Consider the following 26,533-nt stretch of genomic DNA (forward strand, 5'->3'; position numbering starts at 1 on the left):
ATCTTCTTGCAGTCCATGGGACTCTCAAGAGTCTCCTCCAGCACCAGAATTCAAAAGCATCAATTCTTCGGCGATCAGCCTTCTTTATGGTCCAGCTCTCACTTCCATACATCACTACTGGGAAAACCATAGCTTTAACTAGATGGACCTTTGTAGGCAAGGTGATGTCTCTGCTTTTTAAGATGCTGTCTAGGTTTGTCATCGCTTTTCTCCCAAGAAGCAGGCGTCTTTTAATTTCGTGACTGCTGTCGCCATCTGCAGTGATCAAGGAGCCCAAGAAAGTAAAATCTCTCACTGCCTCCATTTCTGATATGATAGCCATGTTCAAATATATAAAAGGATGTCATATAGAGGAGGGAGAAAGGTTGTTTTCTGCTGCTCCAGAGAAGCGGACACGGAGCAATGGATTCAAACTACAAGAAAGAAGATTCCACCTAAACATTAGGAAGAACTTCCTGACAGTAAGAGCTGTTCGGCAGTGGAATTTGCTACCAAGGAGTGTGATGGAGTCTCCTTCTTTGGAGGTCTTTAAGCAGAGGCTTGACAGGCACATGTCAAGAATGCTTTGATGGTGTTTCCTGCTTGGCAGGGGGTTGGACTGGGTGGCCCTTGTGGTCTCTTCCAACTCTATCATTCTATGATTCTATAGTTCTTTTGTGCCAGCCATCCCGCAACACCAGGATGTGGTTAATGGCCAGGTCAGATTTGCTGATCCTATCGCTCTTGCTTTGAGTTTCGTACGCTGCCACCCAACCATCTGACATCCTGTTTCTGCTGCTTCCTCTTGCCGCCTATATAGGGCATCCCCACAGAAGGGCTTTCCGAGCCTGGTCGCAACAGGTGGAAAGTCAGCACAGTGGGGGTTGTCGAGGTCACCTGGGCCAGTCGGGGAAGAAGAAGTTTTGTCCTGCAAAAGGCTTTGCGGTTGCGTGCACAGGCAATTTGAAAAGCCACCCCATTCGTGCGCCTCTCGCTCTCTGCGAGCTGCTAGACCTGAAATAGAGGTGAGTGGCAGACTTGGGGTTTGTTGGCTTGAATTGAATTGTAGAAAAGGTTCCTTGGCATACTCGTTTTTCAAAGCTAGGTTTAAGGGTGAGTAAGGATGGGCAGGTTGGCTTCTCATTTTTCCACTCCAAAGTTGAGGTTCTCCACATCAGTTTGCGGAAAAAGTAGCAAAAACCCTGAATATTTACCTGCATTTTAGTGCCAATTTCTCTTGATGCACATAGTTTGTAATGCAGGTTTGCCCGATAACATGTGATTTTGCAATTCAGTTTTCTCTTTTTAAAATTTTATATTCTTTGTTGAAAATGAGAAATACAAAATTGCAAGTGCACAGAGTAAGATAAGACACAAAAAAGAGGAAGAAATTTTCTATTTTCTTTAAAAATACTGGAATGTTGCACAGTACTTTTAAATTTTCTTTTCCATATCAGGCACCTCAAGATATCCCCAGTTCCCTTTTTTCCGAATCTAGTCAGCTTGTTTTCTCCTGCTCTGGAGGGTAGGACTCAAACCCATAGCTTCAAGTTGCAAGAAAGGAAATTCCGACTAAACGTACGGGAAAACTATCTGACAGTAAGAGCTGCTCGGCAGTGGAACGGTCTCCCTTGGGAGGTGGTGGACTCTCCTTCCTTGGAGGTTTTTAAGCAGAGGTTGGATGGCCACCTGTCATGGATGCTTTAGCTGAGATTCCTGCATTGCAGGGGGTTGGACTAGATGACCCTTGGAGGTCCTTTCCAACTCTACAATTCTCTAATTCTATCCTTGACTAAATTCAATAAATGTATTAAGAGGTCAATGGGTGTGTTTGATCTGAAAACCTCATCTTAATATCTCTGTTTAGTGCACCCAGAACAGTTTTGCTTTTCTGCACTCCCATCATAAAGGGGCAAAACTATGACCTTTTGCTGTTCGCCATAACCAACACTTTCCCAGTGATTTCTTGATCCCCCTGTCTGGAAACCTCTTCTTGTGTAATTTAAGCCCATGAGATGTGGCTCTGCCTTCTGGGCAGCAGAAAAAAACAAGCCTTTGCCTGCTTTGATGCAACCTTTGGGCATTTGAAGAGGGCTTTCCAGTCCCCCTATGCCTCTCCGAGCTCCACGTATTACATGTCCTCCTTTCTTCCTCTCCCTCTTTCTTCTGTTCTAATCCGAACGGTGCCCATTCAAACCCCTGAACTTTCTGCCAACTTTACCTTTTGAAATTTGCTGTGGGTTAAGGCGCCCATTATGCCAGGAGCGGTGGACCCGATTGGTTGGAGAGGCGAGCCGGTTTCTCAACATCGCAGGTGCCCGGGGACGGCAGGGGACGGTGGGAGGAGAGAAAAGTGTCGTTTCCGCCCGAATTCAACACCCCACAAACAATTCCACTGCAATTAAGCGCTATAGAATTGGTGGAAAGGAGGGACGGTTCCTTCGGTGATGGTGACTTAACTGCCTTCCAGCCTTTGTGGAGTAAGAATGGGGTAACAAAAAGGTGTTGTGTGTCTGCCTACGTGACGCAGCGACTCTCATTAGCAGCCACGCGCAGTTCGTGACCTTTGGCTGTGAAGGGCATTGCCCTTTGGGGCCGGCTCTGCCATTAGGCAGGAAAGTCACGTGCCTCAGGCGGTTGGATTGGGGTGTCACGAAAAGGCAGCAAATGGCTCGTTCTTTCGTTTATTTTCACGGGGATTTTCGGCTTCTCTTGGCTGTTGTGCACCTTGCCTCTTGGGTGGGTCGGTGGGCAGAGGGGGGCATTTGCTGTTCCGCCTCAGGCAGCAAACTATTTTGGGCTTGTCTTTTTTTTTCTAGGGGGACGCATACTCCTAAACGTTTTGTGAATCTTTGTACTTTTCTCCATTTACTGTATTTATTTCCCCCGTTTTGAACTATAAACTGGTGGTTTTCTTGAGTCAAAATGAGAGTACCCCCTAAACATTTTTTAAAAGGAAAAAAGAGCACTGCTCGGTGCCATGCAGAGTGCACTGAAATTTGTGGGTGCCCGGCTCCTTCATGGGGAATTTTGTGGGTGCTCTGGCACCTGGGGCCACAGAAAGTTGGCACCTACACTCCTGAGAAGGAACTCATCGTATGGATTCATTCCCCGGCACTTTCAGATTTCAAACCTAAAAGATTCTGCGAGGATTGACTTGGGGTAGGAAGCTGGGGGGGATCAATCTGGCCCACGATTCTAGGGACCAGACCCCCTTACATTGATTTGATTTGATTTATTACACTTCATAGAATCATAGAACTGTAGAATTCGAAGGGACCATGAGGGGCATCTAGTCCAACCCCCTGCAATGCAGGAATCTTTTGCCCCACATGGTTCTCGAACTCATGGCCGTGAGATTAAGAGTATCAGGCTCTGCTGACTGAGCTACCGGGTTTTCTACGCTGCTATTCGTTCAGGAGAACCCCAAAGCGGCTTACAAACAATAACTAATAATAATAATTTATTATTTATACCCCGCCCATCTGGCCGGGTCTCCCCCCGCCACTCTGGGCGGCTTCCAACACACATCAAAATACATTCAAATATCACAGACAACTTCCCTAAACAGGGTTGACTTCAGGTATTTTCTAAATGTCAGGTAGTTGTTTATCTCTCTAACCTCCGATGGGAGGGCGTTCCACAGGGTGGGCGCCACTACCGAGAAGGCCCTCTGCCTGGTTCCCTGTAGCTTTGTTTCTCGCAGTGAGGGAACCGCCAGAATATGATAGAATGTAATAGAGCATCGCAAAAGCAGCACGAATCACATAGAGTAATTAACAAATCGATGGTGGAACAATGACAATCTATAAAACGCTGTTGACAGAGTTTGGCTGTCGAGTGTCCCTCGATTCTTATCTGTGAGGTGTCATAGAATTGCAGAGTTTGAAGGGACCCTGAGGATCATTTAGTTCAGCTGCAATTCTGTGGTTCTGTGAGTTAAGAACTATGTAGAAACCTTTGAAAAATATTTGACATTAGAGGTAAAAGAGATGAAACTCATCAACTGGATGGGCTTGCCCAACTAAAATGTTTTAAGCAGGTGCCAAAGTGAGTACAGGAAAAGCAGCTGCCTGATGTCAACAGCCAGGGAGTTCCAAAGTTTAGTTGCCACCATGCGAAAAGAATAATTTCTTACAAATTTGGCAAATAGACTGTGGTGGAATCCACACACCTGTTAAAAACGTCGTGAAAATGCATTTTTTCATCATCTGGCGTCACAAATATATATTGCACTTTACAACACATTCAAAGCCTTTTATTGGCAGCTGTATAGCTGAGTCCTGTATTTCTTTTGACCAGACCAGGGGTAGGCAAACTAAGGCCCAGAGGCCGGATCCGGCCCATGCGCCTTCTCAATCCGGCCACAGACATTCTGGGAATCAGCGTGTTTTTACCTGAGTAGAATGTTTCCTTTTATTTAAAATGCATCTCTGGGTTATTTGTGGGGCCTGCCTGGTGTTTTTACATGAGTAGAAGGTGTGCTTTTATTTAAAATGCATCTCGGGTTGTTTTTTTCTGGGGCATAGGAATTCGTTCATTTCCCACCCCCAATATAGTCCGGCCCCCCACAAGGTCTGAGGGACAGTGGACCAGCCCCCTGCTGAAAAAGTTTGCTGACCCCTGGACCATGCAAATGCCTGACCCTAGATTAATTTTTGTTATCCTTCCTAACCCCGATAAAATAAAATAAAAACGACGGGAACAAAAAATGCAATTCCTTTATGTTGCAGCATTAAAATGAGTTTGAAATGCAGTGACTTGCTGCCCAGGAGGAGCATTTGAGAGAGGCAGGTGGCTTTCCGACAGCTTCCTCCCCCCCACCCTAAATGCGCCAGTGAATTGCCACAGAAATTCTTGTGCGGGCGATAAGAAAAGTCGGAAGCAGGCGATGAATGGACAGCTGTCTCCTCCCCCAAGCAACCCTGCCGGGGACACATCAGAGCAAAACTTGTGCAAAAGGAGGAAGCGGTTGGTGTGTCAATTTCGGGTGAAAGTGATGCACGGGCACAGGCGAGAGGGGGGGGCCTCCTGTCCTTTGCCGCTGAAACCACAATGCTGCTTGGCTTGAACGGAAAGGGCCAGAGGAATCAGACCGGCCTTGGCTGCAGGAGGTTTCCTGCCTTCTTATTTTTAGGTTTGAAGTTGCAGATTCTGAGCCAGCTGTAGGTAAGTGTGAGTGTGGGGGGGGGAGGGCCTAGGTCGTAGCTCGGGGTCGAGGCATCTGCTTGGCACGCTCAAGGTCTCGAGTTCGGTCCCTGGCATCACCAGGCAGGGCTGGGAACATTCACTGCCTGAAACTCCAACACAGCTATTGACGGCCAGGGGTAGACAGAGAGACAAATAGTTTGACCTGTTTATAGGCTCTGCCTTGGCTGCAGGGCCTTCTCGGTAGTGGCGCCCGCCCTGTGGAACGCCCTTCCATCGGAGGTCAAGGAGATAAACAACTACCTGACATTTAGAAAACACCTAACGGCAGCCCTGTTTAGGGAAGCTTTTGATCTGTGATATTTTAATGTATTTTGGTACTTGTTGGAAGCCGCCCAGAGTGGCGGGGGAAACCCATAATAATAATAATAATAATAATAATAATAATAATAATAATAATAATAATAGGTGCCACTGTGGGTTAAATCACAGAGTGTAGGGCTTGCTGATCAGAAGGTCGGCGGTTCGAATCCCTGCAATGGGGTGAGCTCCCGTTGCTCGGTCCCAGCTCCTGCCCACCTTAGCAGTTCGAAAGCACGTCAAAATGCAAGTAGATAAATAGGAACCGCTCCGGCGGGAAGGTAAACGGCGTTTCCGTGCGCTGCTCTGGATTGCCAGAAGCAGCTTTGTCATGCTGGCCACATAACCTGGAAGCTGTACGCCAGCTCCCTCGGCCAATAATGCGAGATGAGCACCGCAACCCCAGAGTCGGACACAACTGGACCTGATGGTCAGGGGCCCCCTTACCTTTAATAATAATTCAGGTTCAACCCCTAGCATTGCCAGGCAGGGCTGGGAATGCCCCCTGCCTGAAACCGCTGCTGAGCCGCTGCCAGTCAGTGAAGGCAGTACTGATCTAGATGGAGCCATCAGTCTGAGTCGGCAGAATGGAGCTTCCTATTAAGCCGGTTCCTTGTAAACCTCGAGCGTTTCTGCGTAAGGCTGATATGCAGCACCCTCGTGCCTGAGCATTTTTTCCTCTCCGCCCCCAGTACTTTCCCCAGTAAAACCTGCATTTTAACCCTGAACCAGAGCAAACAGCAACTGTGTTTTCCACCGGCTGTCAGTTGCTCCAATTCAGCTGTAAAACAACCACCACCACCACCACCAAACGGGTTTTCCTGGGGAAAACACCAGGAAAAGAAAAGAAAAAAGATCAGACACAGAACTTTAAAACGTGGAGTTGTGGCTAGAAAGCGTGGCACAACAGGAAGTCTGGATGAGTCCTGTTTGTGTTTGTGTCTAATCACGGGATTTAGGTGGGAAGATTTGGGGCAGGTAAAAGAAAGCCTTTCTTTCACACAGCGCAATGTTAACCTGTGGAACTAACTTCCGCAGGGGCCAGTGACGGCCACCAGCCTAGATAGCTTTAGAATAATAATAATAATAATAATAATAATAATAATAATAATAATAATAATAAACAACTAAGTTTGTTCTGGATATAAGCTTTCGTGTGCATGCACACTTCTTCAGATACTTTTGTGCATGCACACGAAAGCTTATATCCAGAACAAACTTAGTTGGTCTCTAAGGTGCTACTGGGGGAAAATGTATTTATTTCGACTGCGTCAGACCAGCATGGCTACCTACCTGAATCAATAATAATAATAATAATAATAATAATAATTATTATTATTATTATTATTATACCTCACTCATCTGGCTGGGTCTCCCCAGCCACTCTGGGCAGCTCCCAACAGAATATTAAACAGAATAAAACGTCACACATTAAAAAACTTCCCTAAACAGGGCTGCCTTCAGATGTCTTCTAAAAGTCAGATAGTTGTTTATTTCCTTGACATCTGGTGGGAGGGCGTTCCACAGGGCAGGCGCCACCACCGAGAAGGCCCAATTCATGCAGGAGATGAGGGCTATCAATGGCTACTAGCCACAGTGGCTATGCTCTGCCCTCACAGGTGGAGGCAGCAATGTTCCCGAACACCAGTTGCAGGAGAGGAAAACGTTGCTCCTGTGCTTGAATCCTGCTTGCAGGCTTCCCAGAAAACAGGGATTTCCCGGGGAATACGGGAGACTTGGCAGCTATGCTTAGGCTTAGGATATAGTGCCTCCTCCTAAGAGCCTTTGCCTTCTGCTCTATCCTTTGTGCAAATCTTTAGCGTCTGCATATGCACAACTGCTTTCTTCCTGCTTTCGGTGCCAGAGCAAAGATAAGAAGCATGAGCTCGAGCATTGGGTGCCAAAAGCCATGTGTGTCTATGGGCAAGAGATTTTGGGCATAATATTGAATACGGTGCGTAGTTGGAATTGTGGAATCAATCAACATTGAAGTTTACTGCATGTACAGTGGAACCTCGGTTTATGAACACCTCGGTTTACGAATTTTCGGTTTACGAAATTTCAGTTTAAGTACTCCGCGGACCGTCTGGAACAGATTAATCCACTTTCCATTACTTTCAATGGGAAAGTTTGCTTCAGTTTATGAACGCTTCAGTTTATGAACAGACTTCCGGAACCAATTGTGTTCATAAACCGAGGTACCACTGTACCGCCTTGAAAGAAAATGTAATGAAGATGATGTCGGCCGACGGTCTAGCCCAAGCCGTGCCGTTTCAAAATGCCAATCTCTCTGCAAAAGACAACTTCCCCGAACTCTTTGCATCTTCCAGCTTTAAAAATAAAATAAAAATTAAAGCAAGCCAGAGGCCTGTGGTGGAGATGATTTCTGGCTTTTCCTGCCTATTTGAGCTTCTCATTTGGGTTGTGGTTAGCTGATATTTGATGGCCTCGCTGCGGATGGTTTTGGTGGGTTGGGAGGGCGGGAGATGTTGGAGCAAGGAACAGAGATGTGTAAAAATGCACAAGGCCGTAAAAGAACCGGCTTTCCTGGAAACCCATGTGCCTTGCATGCTGCTGGATTCTGTCGTTTGCAGAAGGTGGCAGGGGTCGTTTTTCTTTTGGAGTTCTGTCCCTTCAGGGCAGCACCAGGGTCTCCATAAAGAGACTTTATGGTTGAGGGTTAGGGTAAGAAACCCAGTAAATAATGTTGGCAGTGATGCTAGGGACTTTTCATGTTGATTAAATGGACCTGGCCTTTAAGTTGATTAAGTGGACCTCTGGCCACCCAGCTGTAGTTTTTTCTAGAGGGAACACTAAAGGATTCAGCCTAGGAAACAATTTGAGTTTTAGATGAGTCAGTATGGCGTTTGTGAAAGCGCTAGGATTTGCACTGAGCTCAGAATTCAGCCTTTTGAAGAATCTCACTTTCCTTTTATTTTTTTAAAAAAGCACTCCCTTCTGGGCAACTTCTGAGAGCCACATGCCAGTGGTAGTAAAGCTGCTGTGCCAACAACAGGGGGATAGGTGCCTGCCCCAATGAGCTTGCAATCTGAAATTGCAAGCTCCTTTGGGACGAAGGGCGGGTTAGAAATGTCATAATAAAATGAAGTCAATTTGACACAAGAGGAGACAGTGGATGGGGAAAAGGAGACAGAGACAGTGGGTAAACTAGAATACACACACACACACACACACACACACACACACACACACACACACACCTGCAGTTACATGAACTTAGGCGTACTTGCATAGTTTTTTTGGAACTCAGGGTTTGTATCTTAATATTACTAAATGGCATCCTTTCTGCATGACCTGCATGTAATTGTAAGAATGTGCAAGCTTCCGAACACTGCTTCAGTCAATTTCGTCAACATAATTCTGGCATTTAATTACTTTTTAACAGATACATTGCATATGGATTTAGCTTTCTGCATTTAATCTGTGCTGCAAGCCTCCTCGAGTCCCGGCCTGGGGAAAAGGCGAGATATACATAAATTGATGGGGTGGGGGTGCTTCACGCTGCAGCAGGCGCAGCTCTGAGGCAGGCGCAGCACAAATTTGATCTCTAGCGCCCCCCCTCCTTCCTTTCCTGTTTATCGCCCGGACATTATCTCCCTGTGCATCACAAGGGTGCCATCTGCTGGCAAGCGAAAGTTAAAACAGGAGATGCGTTTCCCAATGAGTTTATAAAACCTTTATCTGTCCATTGACGGTTCCAAAGGTGGGGCAAGATAAGAAATAAAAAGCTGAGTTAAAACACATGCATATCATTTGTGCATGCACAGTCCATTGCAACAGGTCTGATTGGGTTTTATTTTTACAGGGACCAGCCTCCACTGAAAAACACATGTACTGTATTAGAATCCTGAAATCCTAGAACTGTAAAGTTGGAAGGGGCCACGAGGATCAACTAGTCCTATCCCCTACAATGCAGGAATATTGTGCCCAATGTGAGGCTCAATATGATAATGTAAATGGACTGTTAATTGGTAAATGTACTGATTTGTTTATAATAATAATAATAATAATAATAATAATAATAATAATAATAATAATAAATGAAATACTTTTGATTTTATTTTACAAGTGTAAGATTATAACATTACCAAATACGTACGTATTTAGAGATTTCTCTGAATCTCTGGACTTTCCACCTTCCCCTCCCTGGGTCCTGATATCAACCTTTCCAACTGCATATTATTTCATCATCCAAGTTTTAGGTCTCTCCATTTTGTCCATAGTAATTTCTACATTACAAGTGTTATTGCAATCCTGCTCATGTTTTCATCTGCTTACAGTGGTCTCTCAAGTAAATTGTAAAAATTTTCCCATGCTTTATTCAAGTTTTGGTCTTCTTGGTCCCCGAGCTTTCCTTTTTTTATAATAATATTTATTCGTTTTACGAGCAAAAACAAACAAACATAAAAACAAACATACACAAATATTACTTATAAATTCATAATTTTCTTAAACAGTGGCCTGTGGAACGCCCTTCCATCGGAGGTCAGGGAGATGAACAACTACCTGACATTTAGAAAACACCTAAAGGCAGCCTTTTTTAGGGAAGTTTTTAATCTGTGATATTTTAATGTATTTTTATATTTGTTGGAAGCCGCCCAGAGTGGCCGGAGAAACCCAGCCAGATGGGCGGGGTATAAATTAATAATAATAATAATAATAATAATAATAATAATAATAATAATAATAATCTGTGACCAACAGCTTGGTTTGCCATTCCTCTCTGGTAGGGAGTTTGTCTTCTTTCCATCTCTGGGCCAGTAATATCCGTGAACTTATAAATATTTTTATTAAGGAATCTTTCGCCCAGCATGGGGTTCAAACACCTGACCCTCTTTCTGCCTTGCCCACAGATCCTAGCTGCCTCGAGGACGACCCTCCCCATCCGAAAGTCCGGGAGCTTGCGGCATGGATAACCTGACCACCTCCGGCGGCGGTAAGGACTCATGCACCTACCACGAGGAATTCAAGCAGATCCTTCTGCCCGTAGTCTACTCGGTGGTCTTCGTCCTGGGGCTGCCCTTGAACTTCATCGTCATCGCCCAGATCTGGCTGTCGCGCAAGGCTCTGACGCGGACCACCATCTACATGCTGAACCTGGCGGTGGCCGACCTCCTCTACGTCTGCTCCCTGCCTCTCCTCATCTACAACTACTCCCAGAAGGACTACTGGCCTTTCGGAGACTTCACCTGCCGATTTGTGCGCTTCCAGTTCTACACCAACCTGCACGGCAGCATCCTTTTCCTCACCTGCATCAGCATCCAGCGCTACCTGGGCATCTGCCACCCTCTCTCCACCTGGCACAAGAAGAGGGGCAAAGGCTTCACCTGGATGGTCTGCGGGGTCGTGTGGTTCCTGGTGGTCGCCCAGTGCCTGCCCACCTTCGTCTTCGCCGCCACCGGCACCCAGAGGAACCGGACCGTCTGCTACGACCTGAGCCCGCCGGACCGCTCCGCCAGCTACTTCCCTTACGGGATCACCTTGACGGTCACGGGCTTCCTGATTCCCTTCGTCTCCATCTTGGGCTGCTACTGCTGCATGACCAAGATCTTGTGCCAGAAGGACGAGATGATCGGGCTGGCCGTCCGCAAGAAGAAGGACAAGGCCATACGGATGATCGTCATCGTGGTCCTCGTCTTCGCCATCAGCTTCTTCCCCTTCCACCTCACCAAGACCCTCTACCTGATCATCCGCTCCATCCCCGGGGTGCCCTGCCTCACGCGGCAGGCCTTCGCCATCGCCTACAAGTGCACCCGGCCTTTCGCCAGCATGAACAGCGTCCTCGACCCCATCCTCTTCTACTTCACGCAGCGCAAGTTTCGCGAGAGCACCCGCCACCTGTTGGATAAAGTCAGCTCTAAGTGGAAGCACGACTCGTGAGCGGCGGTTCACATGTGATCCTGTGCCAAGGAAGGGTTGGCGATGCCCCCCGCCTGCGTGGCACCGGGCGCCAGAGGGAGAGCTCGGCCTAGCATGGCTTCAGAGGCCTAACTCTGGTTGCCGTGCCCAACCCTCTCTGAAGGCCTTCAGAGAATGCCCCTGTGTGAACAATGGGCCACGGGGCGCTCTGCTCTCTCCCTTGCCTTAGGGCTGTGAGGATTCGCTCCTGCTGGTTTGGGAGATATCTGCTCCCCGCGGCTGGGCGTCAGTGGTCCTTCGTACCGCCATGCACCGGACGTGCGGCCCAGAAGCTAATTTGAGTGGCGGAAGAACAGGAGAAATGCGACTGGCGTAAAGTCAGGGACGTAGATGCCACCCTCTCCCAAGTCACTCTGCCGGTCCACCTGGCACAGTCTCGTCTACCTGGACTGGCAGCAGATCCCCAGGGTTTCTGGCTGAGCCACACCTGGAAACTATAGAATTGTAGAACTGGAAGGGACCCCCAAAGGTCCTCTAGTCCAACCCCCTGCAGGAATAAACGAGGTGCCATTGGAGATTGAACTTGAGAATTTTCTGCATGCTGAGCAGATGTTCTGCCGCTGGGCTACGTCAGCTGAAGGAGGGAGGATCCTGAGCAAACCTCTTTAATGAGATATTCCAGATGGATGGAATGGGCTCTGGGTGACCGGGAGTGGGTTAGGGGTCATCGCTTAATTGTTTAAAGCCTTCGGGGGTCACCCAGGCCTTGTTCAATAAACAGTATTATTACCTTTCCACTGAGAAGGGAGTCCTAGTCTTTCAGATCCCTTTTGAAATCAGGAGGTTCCAAGCATGAGCTGTTAACAGATCCTTTGACGACAGATCTCCAGCTGGAGGACGAACATCAGCAAATAAATGCAAACCCCAAAGTTGCTGCGATGAACTGAGAAGCGGGGCCGTTGTCCCGTCCGGCGAGTCCACCATCGTCACATTTCTCTGAAGGGACCCCGTTGAAAAACCACCAGTGTTTATTGAATATTGATTTTTTGTTGTCATTTCTTTCAGAAGATGCAGGTGGAACAAATGTTACCTGCAACAAAATGTTGCAGCGCATCTCCCCCCCCCCCCAAAGCAGGAAGTGTTGCAGGTTCCGCTAGGTAATTCAGTCCCTCCTTCTGAGATACTCCAGGTTATAGGGGAACCTTTTTCATCCCAACAGCCACAAATCCTTCTGAGGATCCACATTCCAGGAGTGGGTGGGGCCGGAAGCAAAATGGGGCGGGGAGGGGGGCACAAGATAATCTACATGAATTTGACCTCTATATTCCAGGCTTTCTTCTCCATATAGAAAACATCCATCTCCCAGGCAAGCAAGAATTCATCAGAGTTGGAGGACGCATTTGAAAACCAGGCAGAGCAATTAATGGGAGAAGCAAAGCCCCTAGGGGTGCGGCTGGGGAGGGGGGTGTGGCCTGAGGTGAGTCCCTGGGGCCATATAAAGAGGGCTGGAGGGCCGCATTCAGCCCTAGGGCCTGCCAGGAGCGAGAAAGCAGCAAATTGCACTGTGCAAGTCGGAGCTAACTCCTTATTAGCAAGTACACAGTCTGCACAGACTGAGTGGAGTGTCAGGCCTAATGGGCACAGCACCTCATCCCTGGTAGGTCTGGGCCACCCATGGATCCGTTGCCAAGACTGAAAGTCCCCCCCCCCCCAGCCATCTAAGTCCTCTCCAAGCAATCGGAGACTGTGCCTGGATGTAACCAACCTCTCCTCCGCCCTCTGCATGCCTCTTCTGGTACTGGGAGATCAGGAGGGAAGGGGAGAGTGTTGCAGCAGGAGGGGGAGACACCTAGGACTCTTCACCAGCAGGACTCATCTCAGCCTCTTGGCCTGCTTCCACTTCTGATTCTGAACTTCGCTCTGCCACAGAATCTCCTCGCTCACGAAGCCCTGTTCCCTTTTCATCTTCTGACACCACCTCCTCCCAGTCCTCTCCCTCTTCGTCGTCCCGCCACCAATCCCTGGGCTCTCAGCCTTCTTCCCTTGAGGGGTTCCCCAGCTTCTTCCTCCCACTATTTCTCTGTGCCAAACCAGTCCAAGGCCGCCTTGAGGTTCCACATCTCTGCTATAGCCTGTTAAGAAAGGGCATCTATCCATCTTTCAGTTTTCTTTTGCCAACTCACACGCATCTTTCTGTATCCACTGAGCATGTTCAAGGCTCGCCGGACTCATGGCTGGTGCTGTGATTTTTTCATTTTAGAATTTTTATTTTGGGGGGGGGGGCTGCCCTCTGCCTGTCGATGCCTCCCTCTCGCTTCTCACGCCCTGCGTTTTAGAGTAAGCGACGCCTTGCTTTGCAAACGGTCTCTCTACCCATGTAGGTGAATTTGAATGCCGCAAAATATTACGCCTCCCTTTGCAAGATGTTCCCGGTGTTTTCTTTTTTTTCCTTTCAAGCTTCACCTCTATAAATAACTAGCTATCTTGCTTGAATTTCCCCCCTCCTGTGTGTCCTTGCTGTTTGCTGTTGTCGGTTAAGGATTTGTGAATGCCTTTGAGAATGCCTTTGTAAGCTCCTCGGGGCAGGGAACGGTGTTTGTATAACTTCCTACGGTCCTCTCTAAATAAAAAAAAAAATGAGTCCCCCTGCCTGCAACTCTCACATGTTGCCCTGTTGTCCAGCTTTGTTATGTGCACACATGTTCAAGCAAATTGTACAGCGTCCATGGTGGGTGGGTGGGTGGGTGGGCTCTTCTAGATTCAACAGCTTTTTGTCCAGAACAATCTGATCCTCTGGGGTGACCGATAAAGGCAGTTTGCAGCTAGAGGAAGAAGAGAACAGCACATCGGAGCGTCTGCAGGGCTGTGCTTGCACATGGGAAACCCAGGCTCAACGAAATCACCCACGATTATCGAGTCCATCATTTGCAGTTCTCAGAGGTCTACTTTTGTGGAGAGGGCGACCTGCTAGAGTCCCATTTCCGTTCTACTCCCTAGACCCCACCTGACCCTAGCTTCCTTTGGCTTTCTCCTGGGGGGTGGTGGTACCCAGGGGTTTCAATGGCTATGAGCCAGCTCACACGCCCTCCATCCTTTCTGAGATAAGAGATCCCCCCCCCCAACATTCCTCTGATGAAAATAGGGACGTCCCATTTTGGAAAGCGGGTAAAAGCCTCAGAGAAGCTGCTAGGAGTTGCTGTCGTCTTGCCCCCCCCCCCCCAAATGTATTTCTTATCCATAAAAAATTTGGTTGTGGCTGAAAGAGGAAAAAGTTTGAGGACTGCTGGTCTGCTCTCCCCAAAGAGACCTTGGAGCATTTTATGGAAGATGCGGTTTGGTTACAGTGTAACCAGCGAATGCCCCCAGCAGAGAACATCGCTTCAGATCAGAGGTGGGGAGCACAGCTTCTAATCAGTAACTCATTGACAGCAGGCAACAGTCTTGAGTGCTCCTGCAATGCTTTGGTGGCTCATTCCTGAGAAACCTTTGCAGGGGATCTGGCAGAACCATGCGGAAGTGGTAGCCAGCCCAGCAGAAGCCCCAGAGATGCCACCTTCCCAGCCATGGGGATTTGTGATATTACGGGGCCACGATGGGGATTCATAGAATCATAGAATCGTAGAGTTGGAAGAGACCATAAGGGCCATCCAGTCCAACCCCCTGCCGATCAGGAAACACCATCAAAGCATTCTTGACATATGCCTGTCAAGCCTCTGCTTAAAGACCTCCAAAGAAGGAGACTCCACCACACTCCTTGGCAGCAAATTCCACTGCCGAACAGCTCTTACTGTCAGGAAGTTCTTCCTAATGTTTAGGTGGAATCTTCTTTCTTGTAGCTTGAATCCATTGCTCCGTGTCCGCTTCTCTGGAGCAGCAGAAAACAACCTTTCTCCCTCCTCTATATGACATCCTTTTATATATTTGAACATGGCTATCATATCACCCCTTAACCTTCTCTTCTCCAGGCTAAACATACCCAGCTCCCTAAGCCGTTCCTCATAAGGCATCGTTTCCAGGCCTTTGACCATTTTGGTTGTCCTCTTCTGGACACGTTCCAGCTTGTCAGTATCCTTCTTGAACTGTGGTGCCCAGAACTGGACACAGTACTCCAGGTGTGGTCTGACCAGAGCAGAATACAGTGGTACTATTACTTCCCTTGATCTAGATGCTATATTCCTATTGATGCAGCCCAGAATTGCATTGGCTTTTTTAGCTGCTGCATCACACTGCTGACTCATGAGAAGTTTGTGGTCTACCAAGACTCCTAGATCTTTTTCACGTGTACTGCTCTCAAGCCAGGTGTCACCCCATTCATCGATTCGTAGAGCTGTAAGGGACCCTGATGGTCATCTAGCCCAACCCGCTGCAATGCAACATGGGACTCGAACCCACAACCCAGAGATTTAAGAGTCTCATGCTCTACCAACTGACCTACCCCAGGCAGGCGGCCTGTGTTCTTACAGGTGCTGACTGTGGCCTCCCGACTCCCATCAGCCCCTGGAGCCAAACATGGCCCAACATAGCTTACAGCCTAAAAATCTGGTGCAGGAAGGAAGCACAATAGAGAACGTGATACAAAGGAGAATGATATTTATTTCAGGTAAGTGAATTCATCAGAACTGCCTTTGCCAACCTGGAGCCCTCCAGGTATTGAGGAATGAGAGGCAGTATGGTGTAGTGGCCAGAGCGTCAGACAAGGATCCAGTAGAGAGCAGGGTTTGAATCCCCACTTGTCCGTGGCAATGCTCCCCCTGGGCCAGCCTCCGCCTCTTAGCCTATTCTACCTCAGAGGGATGTTGCAGAGATTAAATGAGGAGAGGGACAAGAACCACATGTGCTGACCTTGAGGGAAATAAATGTAATAAATGCAACTCCCATGGTGGCATCCGGAGGGGGCAAATTGGGGGTGTTCTGAGAAGAGGCAACATACGCACTATACATTTCACACACACCCCATCAAAGGAATTTTGGGTATTGTAGTTTTGATAAGGGGCTTCTGGGAACTGTAGTTCTGCAAGGTCTACTCTACAGCTTCCAGAATTCTTTGAGGGAAAGGGTGTGTTTTGAGGGTGCTTCAAAGGCGCCATGTGCTTGCAAGCCAATGCACTGTTTGGTCTGCCTTTGACACATAGCTCCTTTGGGTGCAAAAGTGTTTTTTGATGAGCAACAGTGCTCTAATTTAATTTAATTTTAAAAATGCCCATACAACAGGCAGAAACCAACAGGTGAAGCTTTTCCAATGAAGAGGAAAATACCTCTGCAACTGTACCTTCTCGTTCATGCTTGATGAAAAGTCCATTTTTATTTGATTTGCAGCTTTGCGGACCACTTGAAAGCTAATGTTTGAAAGCAAGTGTGTCTTCAATGAAAGATACCTATGCTAAGCAGGGATGCCTTAGAGCTGAGTCATTGCATTCAAATAGGGTTGCCATGTGTCCCCTTTCCCCCCCAGGACATGTCCTCTTTTTTCAGGGGTAAAAATTTGAGACCAATTGTATCTATTTGCTTTGAACGGCCGTCGTCGCGTCCTCAGTTCTGCTCTTCAAAATACAGCAAGCCCAAGAAGAGAACCGAGTTCTTTTAAAAACAGTAAAATGAATAAACCACAATTCTTACAAGTACACCCAGCGCTCTCATTTGCTCCTTCCAAAAACACCAGCTGAAAGTTTGCATTTAGAGCTGGATTCAAACGCTGGTTCAGCCAAAGGATTCCTTAACACGGCAAAACGTTTTAGTTCACTCTCGATTCCTGTCTGTGAAATGGGTCTATTTATATCCTACCCCAGAAAGGCAGGGAATATAGCAAACATGGATATATATATGCACACAAGTGAAGACAGCTGCACAGTTGCTAGTGTTTAATCGGTAGATGGTGCCCAAACTGCTTCCAGAGGAAACGGGCTTTCCCAGGCCTTACGAGTTAAAAGCAACAACACACTGTATTAAAATATTTGGCGGCGATCCTAGCCCATTAAAGTCAATGGGAATTTTGGAACTGACTTCAGCAGAGATCACACCCTTTCAATTCCTGACTTGCTACCTCAAAAACAGAGGGAGCCTTGGAAAGGAAGAGCTCCGATTTGGCCCAGAGCAGAAAGCCACATCCTCTAAAAACAAAGGAATGGGAACTGACACAACTCGAAGGCATAAGCCAGCTGGAGATTCGCTTTTCGGGCGACTCAGTGCAGGAGATACTCCCGCTGATCTGCACCTTCCAGCGCAGCCAGACTGAAATCCACGGAGGACGGGCCCACCGATGGCTTTTTGTCATGGCTATTGCTACAGAGGAGCCCCCCTGTCCAGGGGCAGTCTACCTCTGAGGATCAGTTTGCTGGGGATGGCTTTGTTCCTCGAAGCATCTGGCGATGTACACTGTGGGAAGCCAGATGCTGGCTTAGATAAGTCCTGGGGTCTGATCCAGCAAGCCGTCTTTACAATCCTCCTGTGCCTAGCAAGCTGCCTTCAAGGGCGCTTGTTTGCAGAAGGGACTCTCGCAGGGCAACGCTTTGGCGCAACCCGATCCTATGCCCCTAGAAACAAGCCTTGCATAGGATGGCGGTTGCTAGGCCTGCTCCTGGAGGTTTTAGGGTCTAGTAGTGGCTGCAAGACCTGGAAGTCGAAATATTATATCCCTTCCGAAGAGTCAAGGGGGTTGCTCCTCATTTCCTCCTCCTCCTCCTCCTCCTCCCTTTTTAATTGCACAAGAAATGTTCCCAGAGACTTCGCTTTGCAAAAGACCACCCCCCTTTTCTTCTTCTTCTTTTTAAAAAAGAAAAGAAACCACGCCTCTTGAGGGGGAAAGTTTATGTGAAATGCTTTAAAAAAAAAGGCAGAGAGGAAAAAAGAACCACGCAAAAATAAACACAACAAACAAACGGCTGGAACGAGTAAGACGCGATGTTGTTTGCAACGCGGCCGGGGGCTCCTGCAACCGTTTTTTAAAAATTATTTCTTGTAAATTACTTTATTTTTTTTCTTTAAAAAAAATGCACGATGGCGAGAAGGACCCCCCTACCCCCACCCCCGGAGAATTCCTGCGCATACTTGGGAAGTCGCTTCTTCTTTTTTTGTACTGAGATGCGGCGGGGGGCTCTCTCGTTGAATCCGACGGGCCGGCCGGATTCCTGGGCCTGAAAGTTTGGCGTCGCAACCATCACCCTCGGCTTTCCTTCCTTCCGCTTCTCCAGCCATCGGGCTCTCCTTTCTTCTCCTGGGAAGGAAAAGGAACAGAAGTCCGGGTCGCGGGTGCTGGGGAAACGGCGGCTGGACCTCCTCTCCGGGAGCCTGGATCGAGCAAAAGGAACAAGCGAATCTGCAAGGCTGCGATCTCTCCCTTCCTCCCCTTTTTTTGCATTGTTGCAAAATCCAGCGCGGGCTGCTGCAGCCGTCCACCCGCCCCGCTTAAAACTGAACTGCAAAACTGTGCGAACTTGCCTGGAAGTTTGGCTACTGCAAGATCTGCCTCTCTCTCTCTCTCTCTGCCGCTTCCACCCCCCACCCCCCCAAAAGGCCGTCCCCCACTTTCTTTGCACGGCGGAAAGGAAGCGCGGATGGGCGCCGGCGCGGTGCCCCGGACGGTTTAGAGAGAGGGGGAGCCAGGAAGGGGGCAATTCCGGGGGTGGCTTTGGAAAGCAGGGCGCGTAAAAACAATGGCGGAGGGGGAGGCCGGGAGGAGAAGTACCCTTTCCCGGAGCGCCTCGTGCAAGCGCCTCGAGAAGTGGATCGGGCCCGAGGAGCGGGCCGGAGGAGGCGGCGGCATCGGCGGCCCCCGGGGGGAGCAGGAGGCGGCGGCGCGCCCGGGCGCCCAGCCGTGCCAGGGTCAGCCTCCAAGTGCCAGGGCGCAGCAGCCGCCGCCGCCGCCGCCGCCAGCGCAGCTCATCGGACGGCGATCGCCCAGCCGAGCTGCTTCGTTCAGCGTCTCCCGCAACGTCGGTAAGCTCTCGTCTTCCTCGCCTTCTCCCGGGCCGGATCCTGCTCCTCCGACGCCGCTGCCGGGCGGCCGAGCCCTGCGGAGCCTGTCGCCGTCGGTGCGCCAACTTTCGCGGCGCTTCTGCGCGCCCCAGAGCGAGCCGGGCGCGGGGAGAGGCTCCTCCACCTCCACCTGCGCCGGGGCCAGGGAAGATCAGTCGGCTCGGCCCGCCGATGAGACGCCGCCAGCCGCCGCCGAGCAGCAGCAGCCTCCTCCTCCGCCGCCTCCTCGGGCGAAAGGACTGAGCGAGCCCCCCAAAGGCGGAGACACGGCGCTCGACTGGCCCAGCGTGACCGAGATGCGCAAACTTTTCGGAGACGGGTTTCGACGGCAGCAGCAGGGAGGCCCCCGAGGCGACGCCGTCGAGGAAGGCGCGGGATCGCGCGCCCCCCAAGACCAAGCCGGGGAGCTGGGGCACCTGCCAGGCAGCATGGACGGCGCCCAGGCGCCCGGGCGGAGGGAGGAAGAAAGGCCCCGCGTCGCGGAGCAGCGCCGGGAGGCCCCCCCGACGCCTCCCCCGCGCAGCTGCATCCCCTTTCGGACCCACCGCCTGCCCGCCGGGGGCGCCCCAAGGACCGAGGCGGAGAAGTTGCCGCAGCCGCAGCAACTTCGGGAGAGTTTACATTCCTGGCATAGTTGGACGCTGCTGCCAGCTGCCTGCTCGTCCTCTTCTTCTTCCTCCTCCTCCTCTCCAGCCGTCCTTCTCCTGGGCGAAGGTGGAAGCAGCAACTTCAGGCCAGGGGAGATCTCCAGCAGCGAGGAGGAGCTGATGGCCAGGCCCAAGGGGGGCCCCCAGCCGGCTGCCTGCTCTCCCCCTGGCGGCAACGGCTGGCACGGATCGCCCCACGAGAGGTCCTCTGGGAGCGAGGAGGAGAACCGCCTGGCTGCCCCCAGGAAGCGCTCCCTGCGGAAGAAAAAGAAGGATCCCTTGCCCCAAGAACAGGCCCCGGGCAGCGATGGGCTGGTGGCAGGGATGGAGTGGTACCTCAAGGCCCAGGAGGACCTGGCGCAGACTCTCTCCCTGCCCACTGAGGAGAGGACTAGGCTGTCTTCCGAGGTCAAGGCCTCAGCCACCGGCAGCTTGCTGGGCGAGGCCAAAGCTGCAGGCGAGGGGCCCATGCTCGTGGGTCGAGGGCTGTTGGAAGGCGGCGGCAGCAGCAGCAGCTCTCTGCTCAGCACTCACGGGCCCCTCTCCTCGGCGCCCACTCTTCCGCTCGTCTCCCGAGTCTCCAAAGTGAACATCCCCCCTTTCTCCCCGAGCCCCTGCGGGTCGAGAAGCAGCAGCAGGTATTCTAGCACCGAGACGCTGAAAGAGGAGGACCACTTTGGGGCCTCCTGGCCTGGCCAAGGCAGGGGTCCGCAAGGGGGTCCGGGCCTCTTCCGGTCCCCGAGCTTCAACCAAAGCGACAGCCTCGCTCGGCTGCAGGCTCAGGTCCGCCCCCGCCCCAAGTTCCCCGTGGGGATCGTCCGAGCCAAGCAGGACTTCCCTCCGTACGAGAACCTGAGCGGCGTCAGCCTGGAGGAAGCGGAGAAGTCCAGGAACAGAAAGTCCATGTCGAACCCGGACATTGCGACGGAGACGCTGGCGCTGCTCAGCTTCCTGAAGTCGGACCTCTTGGATCTGAAGGCAAGCAGGAAGGACAGCAGGGCCGGCCAAGTCGAGGAGGAGGAGGAGGAGGAGGAAGCCCTTGGTGGCGGCAGGTGCAGAAGTTACCAGTATGGCTTGGCCGGACAGCAGCTGGTAGGTAGAACGCAAAGCGAGGCTCAGCCACCAAACCGCTGGGCACCGGGCGGCAGCCGCCCGACTCTGAAAGACCTCACGGCAACCCTGAGGCGGGCCAAGTCTTTCACCTATTCGGACAAACCTGTTCCCCGCAGGCTCTTCCACCAGAGCGCGATGAAGCAGAGCTCCTCCGAGCTCCTCCTCACTAACGCCGGCAGCCAAGATGCCGTTTGCGGCCGTGAAATTGGCCGAGGTGGCGAGGACGGCGAGTTGCCGGTCGTCATCCAAGACCAGTACATCCAAGAAGCCAGGCAGGTCTTCGAGAAGATAAGCAAGATTGGCTCCCAGCACGATTACAACTTCGGTCTGGAGCAAAAGGACGTCGGAAGTGCGGAAGGCCAAGGAGAGGATTTGGAAACGTGGAAGGAGGGAGCTGTGGAAGAACGCAGTGGGCAGGGCTTGCGGAAGGTGGACTCCGAAGGGAAGCTGTCTGGCGGGAAGTCCTTGGAGGAACTCTCGGGCCCCGAATCCAGCATGACGGACGAAGGCATTGTAACCGAGCCCGAAACGGGCCCTGCCTACAGTTACCTTAACCCGTCGGTTGTGGCCTGGAAGCATCAAAGAGGAAGCGAAGGCGGCCTGTCCGCGGTGAGCCTTCCAAACCACACAGCCAAAACGAACAGCGAGAAGTTGGGCGCCGCGGAAGAGGCCCTTCCCAACGCCAAGACTGCGCTGGAGGCACCTTCTACGCCCAGTGCTCTCAGACGGCGTAGGAAGTTCCCATCGGTGGGGAACGGCGCCTCCGAGTCCAGTACTGGGAGCAACAGCGAGTCCAATGGAGAGGCCTACCGGTCCTTGAGCGACCCCATGCCGCAGAGAAGGTGCTCCCTCACGGATGACGCAAATAACTTCTCCGTGGACAGTAACCTCCTGGGGTCGCTGAGCTCCAAGTCGGGGATGCCGGAGGCTTCTGCCGTTGCGCTCTCCGAGTGCACCGCCAGCGCTGCCAGCGACCTGTCGGTCTGCAGCGAAGGCGTCAAAGACTACAGCACCGTGATCCAGAACATCGTCAGCCAGCCCGGTGCCCTGGACAAAGTGATCGATGAGAAGGGCAACGGGAAGACCATCAAGAAGAAGTCATTCAGTGACCCCAGCCGCCGCGGAGAGCTGGCCGGCGCCGGCTTCGACGGCCCCGGGGAGCCCATCAGCGAGATGGACCAGAGTATCCCTCCGTCCAGCAGCGAGCCCATCCTGTCGGACCAGGTGAGGGAGGCAGACGGGGGGGAACTCTACTCCCAGTCCGAACACATCCTGCCGGTGGCTCCAGAGGGTGACACGGCCGACGTGGCTCCGAGCTACGGCTTCGACCCTAAGCTGGCCGAGGTGCTGTCCCCCAGGATCGTCCGCCGAAGCTCGAAGAAGCGCAGCAACAGGGCCAGCTCGCAGGAGGGCAGGGTGGAAGAGCCCGACCTGCCCCCCGCCGTCGCCCCTTCCGTTCTGGGGAGAGCCAGGCCGCCCTCCAAGCACACGCGCCACGCCAGCGAGCCTGCCACCTTCCTTCCCATCGCGGGCGCCATCCCACCCCCTCTGTTGAGCCAGAACGTCCACGGGGCCACGCCGGACCTCTCCCGCCTGCTCACGAAACCCTACCCAGTCCTCCCAACCCCTTCGTTGGAGGATGTTACTAAACACTACATCTTGGCCCTCGGCTCCGGTGAGCCACCCTCTGCCAGCTCGGTGGATACGCCCAGATCCTCACCCACCACGTCTGAACCCAAGCTGCCCAGGTGTCCGAAGCACCACGAGGAGCCGGGCGCCGGCCTCGCCAGGAGCAAGCCACAAGTGGTGAGTTGTAAGATAATTTTGATTTGGTAGGGCTAAGAGCTCTCGCCCTGACTTTTTTGTTTGGAGGGAGGATTCCACCTTTGTAGGTGGAGTTGTAAGATCTGGACTTGAGTGGCGTGGGGTGGGGAGCCCCCAATTGCTTTGAGTGTGGCTGAACGTGGGTGCAGCTGCAAATGCAACATGCCGTGCTGGAAACTGGCATCGTGGTGGAGAGGATTGGCGCCACGGAATTGGTTGTCAGTGGAGCATTTTGGGGAGGGATCGAGGCCTCCTTGCAAACGTTGCATGGAGATGATTGGTTCTGGAGAGGAAGCTGTTGTGTGGAAACACGATGTGCATGTGTGATCTGGTGGGTCGGTGCTGCTGTCCGGATGTTATTTCATTTTTTATTTCACTCTTTAATTTGTCCCTTGTAATGATCTGATCCAATATAAAAAGTCGTAATGAAACATAACTTTAGAATGAATGGCTTAACATCAAGTGGCGTTCAACAATCTGTTTGGATATAACAGTACACAATAGAATTAACAAAACACCAGCAAATGATAACTACAGTGGAACCTCAGTTTATGAACACCTCGATTTATGAATTTTCGATTTACAAACGCCACGGACCCATATGGAACGGATTAATTCACTTTCCATTACTTTCAATGGGAAAGTTCGCTTCAGTTTATGAACGCTTCAGTTTATGAACAGACTTCCGGAACCAATTGTGTTCATAAACCGAGGTACCACTGTAAACAGGAATCCACACTTAACAATTGCGACAATCGCCAAACGATGATAAATAAAAAAATAACGCCAAGTCACAGTGCATAAAATGCCACGTTATGTATAAAGCCGTGTAAAAGGACCAAACTGAGAAACAAAGACTTATCAAATCGTTCCTAGCGCTCATGCACAAGTTGACCCGAGACGGCAGCACCAATATCAGTGTTTTATGGTGTAAGGCTGTGTACCCCACCGTCTCCCCCAAAATGCCTGGATGAGGAGTAAGCAATATATTCCTCCGTGTTTGGTTGACATGCTTAGGGCTTGCGGTGGTAAAGATCTTGAGATGTTTGATGTCGGAATAAGAGGTTCCTGGAGGAACCGCAGGCCCAGCTCTATTCAAAAGAGCTTAGCTCTCCTTCCGGGAAACCCAGTTCCCAGTGAAGCGTTGAAACTGGGCACCCAGGAGGAAATCCTGCAATATTTGCTGACTTGTCCTGTCTGTGTGCCCAGGGCACTTTTCTCCAGCTTGCACATTTGCTCATAGGTCCAGAGAACCGTTCTCTTCCTTGCCTTATATCATTCCTGCCTTTGTGGAAGAGCCATTGCTCCGTGGTACAGCGTCTGCCTTGCATGCAGAAGGTTCCGGGTTCAATTCCCCAGGGAAGGGCTGGGAATCAGTGTTAGAAATTCAGATATATAAGTGAATTGCCAGTTGTTGTTGTTGTTGTTGCTGTTGTTGTTAGAATCATAGAATCGTAGAGTTGGAAGAGACCACAAGGGCCATCCAGTCCAACCCCCTGCCGAGCAGGAAACACCATCAAAGCATTCTTGACATATGCCTGTCAAGCCTCTGCTTAAAGACCTCCAAAGAAGGAGGCTCCACCACACTCCTTGGTAGCAAATTCCACTGCCGAACAGCTCTTACTGTCAGGAAGTTCTTCCTAATGTTTAGGTGGAATCTTCTTTCTTGTAGTTTGAATCCATTGCTCCGTGTCCGCTTCTGTGGAGCAGCAGAAAACAACCTTCCTCCCTCCTCTATATGACATCCTTTTATATATTTGAACATGGCTATCATATCACCCCTTAACCTTCTCTTCTCCAGGCTAAACATACCCAGCTCCCTAAGCCGTTCCTCATAAGGCATCGTTTCCAGGCCTTTGACCATTTTGGTTGCCCTCTTCTGGACACGTTCCAGCTTGTCAGTATCCTTGTTGTTGTTGTTGATTTTATTTCTATGCCACTTTATATTTTAAAGGAAAAAAATACTGTACCAGAAGTGGTTTGCAGCACGTCAAAAACAGCAACTAAAATAATCCAGGGTAAAGCAAATGTAAGCTTCTTGGAAAATATTTCAGATCCTTCTCTCGGGGACAATGTTTATTTACTGACTTAATTTATAGAGCTGCCCCCTAGCAGAAGGACTGTAGGGAGCCAGGATTGTGTAGTGGTTAGAGTGCCGGACTAGGACCTGGGAGGTCCGGGTTCAAATCCTCACTCAAGTCATGAAGCTCGCTGGGTGACCTTGGAGTCAGTCTCAGCCTCCTAACCTACATCGCAGGGTCGTCATAGGGATTAACCGAGGAGAGAGGTGGGTTTGAACCATGTTCACCTTGAAGAAAAAGGTGAGATATAATTGCAGTATACAAGCTCTTCTGCTGGCCTGCTTAAGAAAGTTGGAGGGGGCCAGCCAGGTGGAGATATCAGTCCAACCTGGCACCCAGAGATCTCCCCGCGGTCGCAAATGGACCCATGCCATGCGCCAAATGCTCCTGGCACCTGGGGGATTTCGAACCCTGGCCTGAAACCCTGGAGAGCCGCTGCCGGCCAGTGCAGACAATACTGATTTAGGCGGACAAAGCATCTTACTTGTAGTTGATTCTGAGTAGGGAAACGGTGTGATTTGAACGCTCTTCTGCACAAAATAACCTAGCTATGGCCTGCAGAGCTCAGCTGGTTAGAGCGTGGTGTTGATAACGCCAAGGTTGCAGGTTCGATCCCCGTGTGGAGCAGCTAGCTGCATATTCCTGCATTGCAGGCTGGATGATGCCCAGCTCTGCAGTTCTCTGATTTTATGATCTCCTTGTGTTTAGATTTGCAGGCTGACTTTTTTCTCTGATGTGCTGGTTTTGGATGCCTGGAGCTTCTCCTGCGATTGCGTGGTGTGGGAGACACACACTGAGTTTCTCCCACCTCCAGCCCAGTCGCAGGACGGTTTTGCCAGTTCGCCTGCCTCTCTCTGCGTGTCAGCCAGGCAGGGCCAGGAGTTTGCTTGCTCCCAAAGAGGGGAGTCACGTGGTGCAGGACTCGTGCTGTCATGTGTGAACCCTGCCAGCGATAGTTCCCTGGACTGCTATATAAGGTCTCTGCAAAGTGTTAATCCGTTGGCTGGCTGTAGCCGATTTTGTGCCTAGAACATTGGATGAAAAAAAGAGAGTTTTCAACTCCTCTGTAGGGGGTTTTGACGGCTTTCTCTCTGTTTTATTTGATTACTTTTACTTTTTCATTCGCTGTTGTTTCTGATGTTCTGCCCATTGTCATGCGAAAGTGAACAGAGGTTTTTTAAAATATATATATTAAAAAAAAACCTCTTTAATATCTTGACATTCCTGTGTATGGGTATCTTTTTGTGGGAAGGAATGCAATGCTTCTCGGGCTCATATTTTGTTTTTGCGCGAAGGAGAGTTGTTTCCTTTTCAAAAGCAGGCTTGCGACAATGCAGAGGAATGTGAAAATAAACGGGGATTTAAGATAAGTTCACACGTATTCAACGTAAGGTTTCCATATATACATATATGTACATATAGCTCCGCTGGTAGAGCATGAGACTCTTAATCCCAGGGGTGTGGGTTCGAATCCCATGCTGGGCAAAAGATTCTTGCATTGTGGGGGTTGGACTGGATGATCCTTGTAGT

At 50.6% G+C, this 26,533-nt stretch overlaps 2 protein-coding genes across 5 annotated transcripts in view; both read left to right on the plus strand.

The window, feature by feature from the left end:
* Positions 1-12,438, plus strand: part of P2RY6 (pyrimidinergic receptor P2Y6) — a 49,387-nt gene extending 36,949 nt beyond the window's left edge. The window contains exons 1-2 of one of the 4 annotated variants that reach the window (XM_035116114.3): positions 809-1,004; positions 10,362-12,438. In XM_035116114.3, the coding sequence (XP_034972005.1) occupies positions 10,417-11,388 (972 nt within the window). In that variant the 5' untranslated portion in view covers positions 809-1,004; positions 10,362-10,416 and the 3' untranslated portion in view covers positions 11,389-12,438. Of the gene's footprint in view, positions 1-808; positions 1,005-4,920; positions 5,149-10,361 lie in introns of those variants that run through there. The other 3 variants (XM_035116115.3, XM_060273935.2, XM_035116113.3) reach the window with 3 other exon arrangements.
* Positions 12,439-18,241: 5,803 nt separating this feature from the next.
* Positions 18,242-26,533, plus strand: part of ARHGEF17 (Rho guanine nucleotide exchange factor 17) — a 155,832-nt gene continuing 147,540 nt past the window's right edge. Inside the window, exon 1 of the mRNA XM_035115379.3 lies at positions 18,242-22,904. Coding sequence (XP_034971270.3) covers positions 19,017-22,904 — 3,888 coding nt within the window. The 5' untranslated portion in view covers positions 18,242-19,016. The remainder of the gene's footprint in view (positions 22,905-26,533) is intronic.

The sequence above is a fragment of the Zootoca vivipara genome, chromosome 4 (assembly GCF_965207765.1).
Source record: "Zootoca vivipara chromosome 4, rZooViv2.hap1.1, whole genome shotgun sequence".
Classification (NCBI taxonomy): domain Eukaryota; kingdom Metazoa; phylum Chordata; class Lepidosauria; order Squamata; family Lacertidae; genus Zootoca; species Zootoca vivipara.